Source organism: Biomphalaria glabrata, chromosome 12, assembly GCF_947242115.1.
Source record: "Biomphalaria glabrata chromosome 12, xgBioGlab47.1, whole genome shotgun sequence".
NCBI classification, from domain to species: domain Eukaryota; kingdom Metazoa; phylum Mollusca; class Gastropoda; family Planorbidae; genus Biomphalaria; species Biomphalaria glabrata.
Genome location: NC_074722.1, coordinates 9,365,305 through 9,378,759, shown reverse-complemented (window position 1 = coordinate 9,378,759; position 13,455 = coordinate 9,365,305). Strand labels below are relative to the sequence as shown.

General features: G+C 38.1%; 1 protein-coding gene across 6 annotated transcripts in view; it reads left to right on the top strand.

Moving 5' to 3' along the window:
* LOC106054309 (protein-tyrosine sulfotransferase 1-like) overlaps positions 1–13,455 on the top strand; it is an 81,469-nt gene that overhangs the window by 37,974 nt on the left and 30,040 nt on the right. For 5 of the 6 annotated variants that reach the window (XM_056006313.1, XM_056006314.1, XM_056006312.1 and 2 more), the window contains one exon: positions 2,029–2,973. In XM_056006313.1, coding sequence (XP_055862288.1) covers positions 2,132–2,973 — 842 coding nt within the window. In that variant the 5' untranslated portion in view covers positions 2,029–2,131. Of the gene's footprint in view, positions 1–1,076; positions 1,237–2,028; positions 2,974–13,455 lie in introns of those variants that run through there. The other variant, XM_056006316.1, reaches the window with a different exon arrangement.

Here is a 13,455-nt window from a genome sequence, read left to right as displayed (position 1 = left end):
ATGTGAAACAGAAAGGGTATCAACCTACAGCCTGATTCAGATGTCTTGACCAGACTAGTTGAAGTACTTGAGAGACAGAGAAAGGACGGACAATAGAAAATTGATCAGTTCTTCTTTGTATGTTTTCAATGTAATTTTAATATAAAAAGAAATTCATCGTAAGGCTATGAACAAAGTGCAAATTTTACCTTACCAAATGTTACAAAATGCACACTCATAAATATATATTTCTAGATGGCATGGCTGGGTCTGACGATAATAATTAGTATATTTTACATTACCCGCTTTGAGTCGTTCTTCTTATAATATCTCTGTTGGATTAACTCTTTGGCTTCTCCAAGCCGAACATTGCAGATACAGTGTCAACATTTCCCTTTAAATGGGGATGAAGTGAAAGAGTTAAAAGCGTGGACTTTTGTCTTAGCGTCTGCAGACAGGGGGTTGGGTTTTCTCTATCTCTTGTATGCGAGAGGCCTTCATGTGCATTCATGCGCCTGTCTCCCCCAGCATCTGCGTCTGTGTGTCTCTGCGAACGTGCTGTGGGGGGGGGGGGGGTGAGCGCTCATGTGTGAATCTGTATTGGCACTCTTGAGTGCAGTCATGAGTGTACACATGTGTGATAAAAGCCCCCCCCCCCTTCTTTTTCTCCTCCTCGTCACTCAAAAAAACAACAACATTGGGAAAAATTGAAAAAAAAAAAGGGGGGGGGGGAGTTTGTGCGGTAATGTTACAGGCTTAGGAGACTTGGAAACAGCAACATTCGAACTGATTAGTTGAAACTTGATCGATATGGAAGCAAACGTGAGATTACGAGGAATAGGGAGAAAAAAAAAGATGGGGGGGGGGGCCAGTTAGGGTGGATAAAGACGGCCGCGCTTAGTTATTTTAAAATGATGTCAATTTTTTCCCCCCACTACTTGGATTGACATCGCTTTCAATTTCTGTTCGTGTGTCATTCTAATATGTAGTCTTCCCTCAATGAAGGCTATTCTGTGCTGTTGACATTTCATTTGTATGAAAATGTGAACTATTTGAACACTAACACTAATAATAATAATAATAATAATAATGCTTGTCTTCGAGTCCGAAGATTAACGAGGGATGCAGTATTTATTTGAACTTTAAGGCATTAGGAAATAATAACTGGGTAATTAATAGTCAAAATATTTTGTTGCAAGCACACATTCAGAGCCGGCAGGGTCCTATGCGAAACGGATTGCGCCGGGCAGAGTCTAGGTAGGGATAAGCATAATGTCAAAATTAAGATTTTGTATACCAAAACACATTCGTCTTTGCAATACATTTTTACCTAAATGAAAAGTGACAATGTCGTTTTTTTTATCGTGCGTACGATTGGCACCCCAAAAAGACAATTTTGTCTATTTCTTTCAGGAGAAATTAATGAGTTTTCAAGAGATTTTTAATAATTTCTGGAGTTTTCCAGCACTTTTCGTATAATTTGCAATTTCTGGAGATTTCTAGGAGGCCCTGGAAAACCAGGAGGCCGCGGAAACCCTGTTATTATATACAAGTTATAATGGTTTAATTTAATAATTTACACTTAGAATTAAAAAGTGCAGGCCTATGAAAGTGTGGGGCCCAATGCAGCCGCATAGCTTGCTTAGGCCTAAGGCCGGCCCTGGACACAATCAACGCTTTAAAGTCGTGTTTCTACTCGCCTATGTTAATGATATATTTACTTATTTATTTTGGAAGAAATCTTATGCTACTATTCATATGATTTCAATTTGAAAAATGTACAGTTTGACCTGTAATTTGACCTTTAGTAAGTTGATTGATCTACTTTCTGGCAGACGAGACACATTTTTCCTTGACTACGTGTTCAAACTATGTTCTTTGTTCTTTGAAGCCCTGTTTTGTGACCAGGATGATTCAACTACAGAGTTTTGTTTGCTAAAATTAATCACTTACATATCGATCCATTTTTTTGACGGGTTTGAATGCTAATAGTCTAAATCATTATTATGCAGTTATAGTAAATCTTATTTATTTTATTTTTCTTGACAGAGTGTTGGGTCCTCTAGTTCAGTTGATGCTCCGTAAGTCCAACTGTAATTGACGTTAGGTCAATTTCTGCCTCAGCGTGTACAAAGTGGAGTCCAGAAAATATATGCAGGATAAAGCTAGTATGGCCATATGTCGCCAGCTGTGTCGGCATAAAGTCTACTTCGCGGTCATTGGTCTGATGCTGATGTATATCTTGTACCAGGCTTTCCCTTGCGGTTCCGCACCTAGCATCATGATGGTCCCCAAGGAGAAAACGAAATACATCTACGACATCAACCAGCGAGCCATTCCCTATGACGAGAACACGCCCATCATCTTTGTCGGCGGCATGCCCCGTAGCGGGACCACGCTCATGCGCGCCATGCTGGATGCCCACCCGGAAATCCGATGCGGAGAAGAGACGAGGGTCATACCCAGAATCCTCGGCATGAGGACTCAGTGGGACAAGTCCGCCATCGAGAAGAAAAGGCTGGAAGAGGCTGGCGTCACAGCGGAAGTGTTGGACTCGGCCGTTAGAGCCTTTATACTGGAGATCATCGCCAAGCACGGCTCGGCGGCTACCCATCTCTGCAACAAGGACCCCTTCACGCTGAAGTCAACCGTTTATCTAAGTAAACAGTTCCCGCAGTCAAAATACATTTTGATGATCCGTGACGGGCGGGCCGTAGTCCATTCCATCATCTCACGCAAGGTGACAATTTCCGGTTTCGACCTGAAGAGCTACAGGAAGTGCCTGATCAAGTGGAACGCCGCTCTGGAGACGATGTACGCGCAGTGCATGCACGTGGGGCCCCATAAATGCATGCCGGTGTACTATGAACAGCTGGCGCTGCACCCCAAGGAGTGGATGGAGAGGATCTTAAACTTTTTAAACATTCCCTGGAACGAGTCGGTGCTACACCACGAGGACTACGTGGGCAAGCCAGGAGGGATAGCTCTCTCAAAGTAAGTCCTGTTACATTCTATTCATTTCGTGGTGACATTACCCTAAACTTTGTTCAGCTCTTTGACACTTTGATTTGGTGTCTTTAACACCTTCTTCTAAAATATGTAAAACATCTTACACCTTATTTAGATTGCATTTTTTTTTACCTTGTGCACTAACAAAATCTTATAGATTAAATACAGACACAAATTCCTTTTTTTTTTTTTTTTAAATAAATTCTTTCATTTTATTTCTGCTTTATAAAAATAGAGCTTATTTTTTGTTATATCGTAAATTCATTTAAAAACATTCCGTGGTTCTGTCAGGGTAGACTCTTAAAGGAAATATAATTTATTGCAACTCCTTAATAGTATTTGATGATTGTTCTAATCTTGATTTCTAAATGTTGTGAATTCTTCTGTTTAACTAGATGGCCTTTTTAAATAAATATTATTATAAATCTAAGTCCAAGTACTTCTGGGTACTTGAAGGTTTTCTTTCAAGACTTCAACGATTGAAACTTCGATGTTGATGTTGAGTCTTTGTAATAATGGTGTGACCCTGTGTACTCGTTTTGTACACGAATGTTTGTAGAGTCATCTTGCTGCAAACACTATTCTGCTTGACTGCTTGTGTGCGGGAGAGAGAGAGAGAGAGAAGGATGAGCTGAGTTTGTTGTCCAAGTCTGTGGGCAGACTGCCTGTGACTCCCTGACATTTCCCTTCGAGTTTCTGGTCGATTAAACAAGTTTTAATACTCGATAGAGTAACGACTTGCTAGTAGTCCCTGTCCATTGACTTCTAAGTTTGGTCTCACACTAAACGTAGAGCTGTTACACTACTGTTGTTTGAAAGTCTGGTTTAACACTATACATAGAGCTGTTACACTATTGTTGTTTGAAAGTCTGGTTTAACACTATACGTAGAGCTGTTACACTACTGTTGTTTGAAAGTCTGGTTTAACACTATACATAGAGCTGTCACACTATTGCTGTTTTAAAGTCTGGTTTAACACTATACATAGAGCTGTCACACTACTGCTGTTTGAAAGTCTGGTTTAACACTATACGTAGAGCTGTCACACTACTGCTGTTTGAAAGTCTGGTTTAACACTATACGTAGAGCTGCCACACTACTGCTGTTTGAAAGTCTGGTTTAACACTATACGTAGAGCTGTCACACTACTGCTGTTTGAAAGTCTGGTTTAACACTATACATAGAGCTGTCACATTACTGCTGTTTTAAAGTCTGGCTTAACACTATACGTAGAGCTGTCACACTACTGCTGTTTGAAAGTCTGGTTTAACACTATACATAGAGCTGTCACATTACTGCTGTTTTAAAGTCTGGTTTAACACTATACATAGAGCTGTCACATTACTGCTGTTTGAAAGTCTGGCTTAACACTATACGTAGAGCTGTCACACTACTGCTGTTTGAAAGTCTGGTTTAACACTATACATAGAGCTGTCACATTACTGCTGTTTTAAAGTCTGGTTTAACACTATACATAGAGCTGTCACATTACTGCTGTTTTAAAGTCTGGCTTAACACTATACATAGAGCTGTCACATTACTGCTGTTTTAAAGTCTGGCTTAACACTATACATAGAGCTGTCACACTGCTGTTGTTTGAAAGTCTGGTTTAACACTATATGTAGAGCTGTACTATTGCTATTGACTTAGATCCATATGTGTGATTAAATGGATTTGTTATAGACACAGTCTGAAAGAAACAAATATCCCACTGATGTGACTATTTATTTGTTATAGACACAGTCTGAAAGAAACAAATATCCCACTGATGTGACTATTTATTTGTTATAGACACAGTCTGAAAGAAACAAATATCCCACTGATGTGACTATTTATTTGTTATAGACACAGTCTGAAAGAAACAAATATCCCATTGATGTGACTATTTATTTGTTATAGACACAGTCTGAAAGAAACAAATATCCCACTGATGTGACTATTTATTTGTTATAGACACAGTCTGAAAGAAACAAATATCCCACTGATGTGACTATTTATTTGTTATAGACACAGTCTGAAAGAAACAAATATCCCATTGATGTGACTATTTATTTGTTATAGACACAGTCTGAAAGAAACAAATATCCCACTGATGTGACTATTTATTTGTTATAGACACAGTCTGAAAGAAACAAATATCCCACTGATGTGACTATTTATTTGTTATAGACACAGTGTGAAAGAAACAAATATCCCACTGATGTGACTATTTATTTGTTATAGACACAGTCTGAAAGAAACAAATATCCCACTGATGTGACTATTTATTTGTTATAGACACAGTCTGAAAGAAACAAATATCCCACTGATGTGACTATTTATTTGTTATAGACACAGTCTGAAAGAAACAAATATCCCACTGATGTGACTATTTATTTGTTATAGACACAGTCTGAAAGAAACAAATATCCCACTGATGTGACTATTAATTTGTTATAGACACAGTCTGAAAGAAACAAATATCCCACTGATGTGACTATTTATTTGTTATAGACACAGTCTGAAAGAAACAAATATCCCACTGATGTGACTAATTGCTCTTGACTAAGTTTAACATACGTGTTTCAGTCGTAGACGTTCACTGTACCATAAACATGTCTACGTCTAGGTCTAAGTATAACGATTTTTCTCTTCGCGTTTCACTTTTGGCTCTGACCAAAAGAGTTAAGAACTTTGAAGACTGTGAGAGTCACCTTAAACCGTTAGAACCATTGTTGTATTGGAAGCAGCTGTACGTCTAATTACAGTGTACACATGAGTCATTTGTCTATTACATTGTACATTTTAGAACACTGGGGGATTGTCACAATAAACTAAACCATCGACATAAACCTTTACAAACTAGCTTATGAAAATTCCATGTATGTTGCACAACGGATACACCAATAAACTAGCTATTTATAGTTTGTGTTGTACTCGTACACTGGATGCACTAAGTAACTATGTATTTTATTTTTACACCCGATACGAATCAGTAAACTAGCCATGTATAGTTTTTGTTTTCCAACCATAGATGAACATCTCCACTGGACCTTCTACATGTGAAACAATTCAATAATACATTTGTGTTTCGATAGACTTGTCACATTAGAAACATTGTTTGAGAGATCTCTCTAGAAATGTGATAGGAAGGGGGGCAGATATTTCTTCTTTCATCCTCTCTATTGCTACACGTGTCTGCCCTCTTGTTCCCCCCTCACTTCTCTCTGTTCCTCACCTTCCTCCTACATCATAAGCTCCCCCCCCCCTTTTTTTTTTCCCTGTCACCAGTGTAACGAACGTTATGAAGCCAGAGCACTGGGTCCTCCTGAACGGGTGACTCGCCCGAGGTCTGTATCCCGATAGTACTCGATTGGATCGAGTCTCGGTAATGGGAGTTAATTAGGCCCCTAGTTACTGGCCTTGTGATCCCCGGCATTATTGGTCGGAAATGGAAGACTTGTTGAAGTAATGTCATCTTCAATTTGAGAGGCGCACACACTTTCTACCACATGTGTGTTCAAATAAATAGATGAAACACACAGTGAAGTAGTGTTTCTGACTTTCAAAGGAACAAGCAACATTTAAAGAAAGGAACAAAAATACATCAACAACCATATGATCCATATCTATGAATACTTTAAAGATTTATTTTCCTTTTCTATTTTTAACTAAATTAATTTATTACCACTAATTAATTAATTAATTGGTTAATGTTTCAATGGATTCATTTTTTTTTATTTGGGACAAAGTTTAAATTTGACCCGAGAATGGAAAGTTGGAGAAATAACAGACAAAATTTGTACCAGACAGACAAACAGACGGAGTGAGTTGATATAACCTATTTAAAAAAAGATTGGTATAAATACTCTAAATTAGCCAAGTCGTTGAAATATCCTAATATTATAGTCTTTGTCTCCACCGAGGATTGAGTGAAAGGGGGGGGGGGTCGGACTCCTTAACACTTCGTTCTCTCGGTCAGCGCCCTCACCCTGTTGGGACACTATTATTGTCTACATAAATCTAGGCATTTTATAAGGCCCTCTTAATAAATTAAACAATTTTTGTGGTTTGTCAAAAGAAAAATGTGTTCATTAGAGATTTAATTTTTGTTCGTTTCATTCAATAATCAAATGAAAGTGACAGAATGGAATAAATGTTTTCTTTTTTTTTTTTTTTTTTTTTCGCGAGTTGTTTTTAAATCTCTATTAATTTGGCTAATTGTTATGCCGCAGAGTGTGGCGCTCTAAAGCTCTAGTCAGAGATGAGTTGGTCACTGGGTTGTACGTTGGACTGGTCAGTGAGATTTTTTGACTTCTGTTGTAATAAGCTCGAGATCTAGGGATGACCTTTTAACGATCTGGTGAGCCCTACAGACAGGCATGACTTTTAGGAACTCGGGGGCGTGATGGTTCTAAACGTTTGAAGCTCCGGAGATGGTTTGATGCTGAAGTGCTTTCTGAGAGTTTCTTTGACCGCTACTCTATTTCGTTGATGATTTGGCGCGTCCCATGTGTACATGTACATTTAAACTGTGCGTACCTAGTGGGGCTTTATTTTGAGATGGGCTGATATATTGTTTGTGATTAATAGTACCAAGGGCCTCTCCTCGAGGGTTGTTGCTGCTTGTATACGAAATTTTTTTACAAAATGAATACCTTATAGATTAGTATCTTTTTATTTGTGTAGAAATACCTGTGTTTCCTTTAAACACTTATAAATAACGTTTTCACTCTGGGTGTTAATATTCAACTTCATTTTCACTATTATACGTTTTTATTAAGTTAAACATTTTAAACTAACATTTTCAACTTGTAATTAAAAACTAAGATTTCTATAACGCCTTTTTACCTTTCTTTCTTATAGGTAGCACTTTCTTTGGTAGCACTTCTAGGGTACACATTTGGATGTGCGAAATATGTACATTATTACGTACGCAACCCATTGATGCCCAATTTACGGCCCGCCGCCCATGTTTGGTCCGTGACGCGGTGGCATCGGAACCCTCTAAACGCCTGGCCACATGGATATATGTGTGACGTAATAATCTTTATTTGTGTCGTTTAGAAAACACCTTTTTGTAATTTATAAAATACCTTTTTGTAAATTAAAAAAATCATTAGTAAAAAATATTTATTAAGTAATTTTGTTTTAATTCAATGGAGCACTCTCTTCCCCCCCCCCTCCAATTCTTAGATATCTCGCATGCATGACGTGGAGGCACTCGCGTGACGTCATAACAATTGTCACTGTTCATCATCGACCTATCGATCTGTACATCGCCAGAGTAAACTCCCCCGCGCCCAGTCCTTTGTTGAGTTCCCTCCTCCGTAACACGGGTGTCAGCCGCCCACGTGACGGTGGAATAAACTTCTCCCCCTCACATGTCGTCGGTATCTCCGGGGTGATATCATATTATCTGTCGTCAAGGCTTCATACGCTGACATAGACAAAGATAAAATCAAAGGGAAACAAAAAAAAAACGTTGAAGACAAATCTGTCAAGTGACGTCCCTTTGTTTTGACAACAAAAAAGAAAACTCGGAAACGAAAAGATAATTTACTTTACTCTTGCTCTCTCTCTCTCTCCCCCTCATGTTTATCTTATCGGAGGATACTATCTAGCTGGCCTTAACAAACGCGCGTGTGTTTGTATGCCTTTGTCATGTGGGACATCATCAGCCCTGTGTTTGTCGCTAGCCATACACAACTGTCACAAGTGAAAACCGAAATTGAGCCACCGGAACAGGAAGCACTTTGTCCCACGTGGGTAATTATGGGTAAAACACATATGTCCTCTTATGAAACATCTGCACCGATTGACATTGGAATCATATTTCTTGAAAATGTATTGTAGTCGATTCTAACTTTGACAAATGATTTTTTTTTTTAGCTTAAATCATTTATGATTGAGCTTTGCGCTCTCTTTGGGTAAAAATAAAATATTTTCATCAAAACCAATACACTTTTAGTTGCCATTGTCTCCCCCTTTAAAAAACAAACAAACCCTGACTTATCTCCCGTGTGGGAAGACGAAAATGCTGTCATCGCCCCTATTATTCTTTCTTGATCTACCTTTTAAAAAAAAGTTTCTTATTGCCAACAAAATAATTTCTCACTCTCTTCTATTATGAAATGACACCCCTCTGTATGAGATGGATATATATGTCAGATAAAGATGTACAACTCAGCTGGTACTGATATGAAACACACAGTGTTGTTTGTGTGCGCGAAGAGAGGGGTGGGGAGAGATGATGACACAAAAATGTTGGAAAAATCGTGTGTTCAGTTTTGGCTTTCAATAACGCCCTGTCTTCAATGTTTTCATTACATATGTGTGTTTGTTGTGTTTTTAAATATGTATATTGTGTACCTATTACTTTTACCTATACCTTAGACTGTTGGACCATTGGGGCACCATGCAAAATTTGTCAACCGCCTTTCTCCTTTCTTCTATGTTTTTTGCCTTAGTTAGAACTTCTTTCAATGGCAGGCCCGTCCATTCTTTTAAGTTGTCTTCCCATCTCTCTCTCTCTGCCTCTTCTTCTTTTTCCTGGTACTGTTCCCTGAAGGAAGGTCTTTGCGTATATTGCCTAACGTAAACATAGAAATCAGGTGTGCCCATGCCCCATGGTATATACATATAAAAATGAAAATATTAAAAAATAATATCTATATAAATTATTGAAACTCTCATTATAGAAGTGTTAAGTAAACGAAGATTATGCTTATTGGCTATACATCAATACACTCGATTCAAGACACAATCTCTGAGTGTTGGGTAGGCTTGAAACAAGATGGCAAGTGTAACAATTGATGGAACTCGATCTTCGACTGAGAAAAATAATATTTTTTTTTACATATCCCAACCATAAATTCTAAACAGGAAAGTTTGCACTAAGCTGCATAAAAATTCATCATATTAATGGTCGAAATCTTATAGTAATCAAACTTATTAGAGCTAGGGATGTTTTACCACGGGTAGTTCCGATTTATGAACAAAATAACTCAATGTATCCGCTATCTTAGCATTTGAAAGGCAAATGAGAAGAATATAACGTCTCAAGGAAGAAATTGTTATATTACTCTAAGGACATTGACTGTGACTTTGTTACCAATATTTCTAATGAAGAGTGAAAGACAGATTTCATGTCCTTTATAACTTCTATTGCAATTGGTTGTTTATATATGAAATATAAATGCATCTTAAATCTTTTCAAACAAGGCCTTCCCATTTCTACAAGTAAGCAAAAGAAAATAGTTTTTGTCATTTTCCTTTGCTGAAAGGTGAAACTATTTTTAGTGAAATAATTAAAAGTACAACACTTATTAAGATTCCTTAACTGTGCAATTTATAAAAGCTAATTTTAAGACGTAAAGAACCAGTTTTCAATATTTTTTAGCTCACCATTTAGCGCAGAAGCCGATTCAGCTCCATAGGACATAACTCCAAGCGAAGAGAAACTCCAGTCCTACCACGGGAGTCCTATGGGTGCCAGAAGCTGTATTTTCAAAATTAAAAAACCTCTGCTGCTGTTCACACCATTTGGGTACACACACATCTGTTCTTCTTCTTTGTTCTAATTTTACATGTTGGAGAGTTCAGATCAGTAATTCTATATCTGAGATGAACCGCGCTGTGGTTTCCAGATCATTCAGTTCTCTGAATAGTCTTTGGAAAAGTCTTGTTCGGGTATCTTGATTTAGTATGCACCATTGAAGGACATGGTCAGCAGTTTTCCCTCGTCCCGACAATTAACTTCCGGAACATATATTATTGTCTCATTCAGTGAGCAAACATTCTTTTGTGGAAACTAAACAAGTATAATCACTGGTCAATGTTTACTGACTGTAATTTGACAGCAGTCACAGGGGTAACAACTAGTCAGATAGTTCCACAGTTCCGGAACATTATGCACGAGTGTAAAAAGTAAAATACTGTACATTAAGTACAAATGTATATTTGTGGGGATATTGTGATATAAAAAGACAACGGCAATTTAAAAAAAATCGTAAAATTGGTTTCAAAAATTGCAAACTCTTGTTGTAATTTTTCAACGCGGAGTGTGAAAAAAAAAAGAGAAAGAAACGTGAATATGATACAGTGTAAATATGAGTTGAAAGACAGTTAGCTAGCGTATCTTTCTAAGATATATACATATATGCGGCCCGCCATTCCCAAACTTTTTTTTAATGCGGCCCTCAATACAAAAAGGTTGCCCACCCCTGGTGTAGACGATGCCATCCTAAATATTTTGAGTTGTGTCTACAAACATCTGGACTTACCTAACACTTATGTCAGATTCTTCTTTATTGATTTCTCATCAGCTTTTAACACCATACAACTTCATTTACTTATTGAAAAAAATGAAAGCGTTGAAGATTAGTCCATTTATAATACTATGGGCTAATGAATTTTTTACCCAGAGACCTCAGATTAATGATTTAACTGTATAGAATTTGGCCCTTGTTATGTAAAGGGAGAGTGATCCTTAAAGGATTACGGGCACGATATGGCCTAAATTGTGCCGATGTGCCTAAACTCAAAACTCAAACTCACCTCAGAGGGTTAGGGTTAACATTGTTATATCAAATGCACGCATAGTTAACACAGGGGCGCCCCAGGGGGCTGTGACATCGCCATTGTGGTTCATTTTGTACACCAATGATTTTCAATCCAATAGTCATTCTTGCTTCTTCACAAAATTCGCTGATGATACGGCTCTTCTTGCCCTGCTCTCGGAGAGCTCAGACGTAAATGAGTATTTCAGAGAAATAGAACACATTGAAAAATACTGTAAAAATAATTTTTATTATTAAATGTCAAAAAAACAACAACGAAGAAATGATAATCGATTTTCGTAGAGAAAAGAAGGAAACTGATTTTGTTTCTGTAGCTGGAGAGACTATTGAAATAGTGCAAACTTTTAAATACCTTGGTACTATCCTAGACAATAAACTAAATTTTACTGCAAATACTGATTATATCAGAAAAAAAAAGGGCAGAAAAGCTTACGATTACTGAGAAAACTGTCCTCGTTTAATGTAAGCTAAAAGGCCTTGGCTATGTTTTATCACGCTCACATCTGCAATATTTTAAGTTTCAATATCACTGCCTGGTATGGCAGTCTGAGCATTAAAAATAAAAATAAACTACATAGAATCCTAAATGCTGCTGGGAAAGTCATTGGCAAAAAACAAACCCCATTTGGGCAGCTGTTTTGAGACAAACATCTATAAAAAAGCTATAAAGATTCTAGAAATAAAAATCACTCTTTGGGTCAGGATTTTGTGATTTTTACCATCACAAAAGAGATACAAGACACCGATAGCAAAGACAAACAGACACAAACACTCATTGTTCCCCTGGCAATCAAATCATTAAATAGAAACAATCTGATATAAACTTTTCACATGTAAATTATGAGTGAGTCTTGTGTGAATGTACATTTAGTTTTTTTTATTGTTATGATGTTTTGTTTGGTGCACAAATTGTAAGACAAATTTCCTTATGGACAATAAAGATTATTATTATTGTTATTATTATTATTATCTATAGGACAGATGATATAAAGGTCATCTGTTTTTGTGGCCCACGGTTAACGACAGTGTCATGTGGCCAGCACAACGACCAACCGCATTTACTTTTTTCCGACTAATGTCAGGTACCCATTAGAGCTGGGTGGATCCCGAAATTAAAAATCACCCTGTCTTCTCCAGGATTCCAACTCGGGACCCCGGTTCAGAAGCCAAGTGCCGTACAGCTCAGCCACAGCGCCTACACATTGAAAAGTAATGGTAGCGACAGTAGAGGCTTTGCCTTACGTTGTACAGTGCAGTGATGGCGTCTTCCTAGTTCCCGTAGAATCCTCCTATAAGTGAATGCAGGTTCTCAGAACTGGCTCCCAATGGTGGTTTGTCTTGAGAAAGACTCTTTCCTGGGAGCATAACGACGTCTACAGTGGAAGCTACATTGTCTTTAATGAACACTTGCATTGTCTTCTCCTAGAACCTTGGCGCTTAGCATCCATGTGTTTGTGCGTGTGTGTGTGTTTAAGGGGAGAAAAAAGGCAGGGAGCATTGGAGTTGATCACTTGGCGTTTACGTCGATCCTACTTCCACTTAGAAGGGCTGGGAGAGGGGGGCAGAGCGCGTTCTTGTGTCGCGTGCGTATTTAAGGGATGACCGATGGTTAACGAGATATTTTTTGTTTCTTTCGGGGGGAGGAAATCGGCCAATGAGTCGGTGAGGAGGAGAACGTTAGAAAAACAAAATCAACTCTCGGTCTCCACAGTATTTACATTTCCTGGGGGGGTCAGAGGGAAAACTGGAAGTCAGTAGCTAAAGAATTTTTTTTAGGGGGGGAGCTGTTAATGTCACACTGTAAACTCCTCATCATATATCAAATGTTCCTCTCGCGTGTTGGTCCATCCCAGTCGTCTGTTGTAGAAGTGCGCTCTTTGAACTTGTCGCAGTCCGGGATTATTTT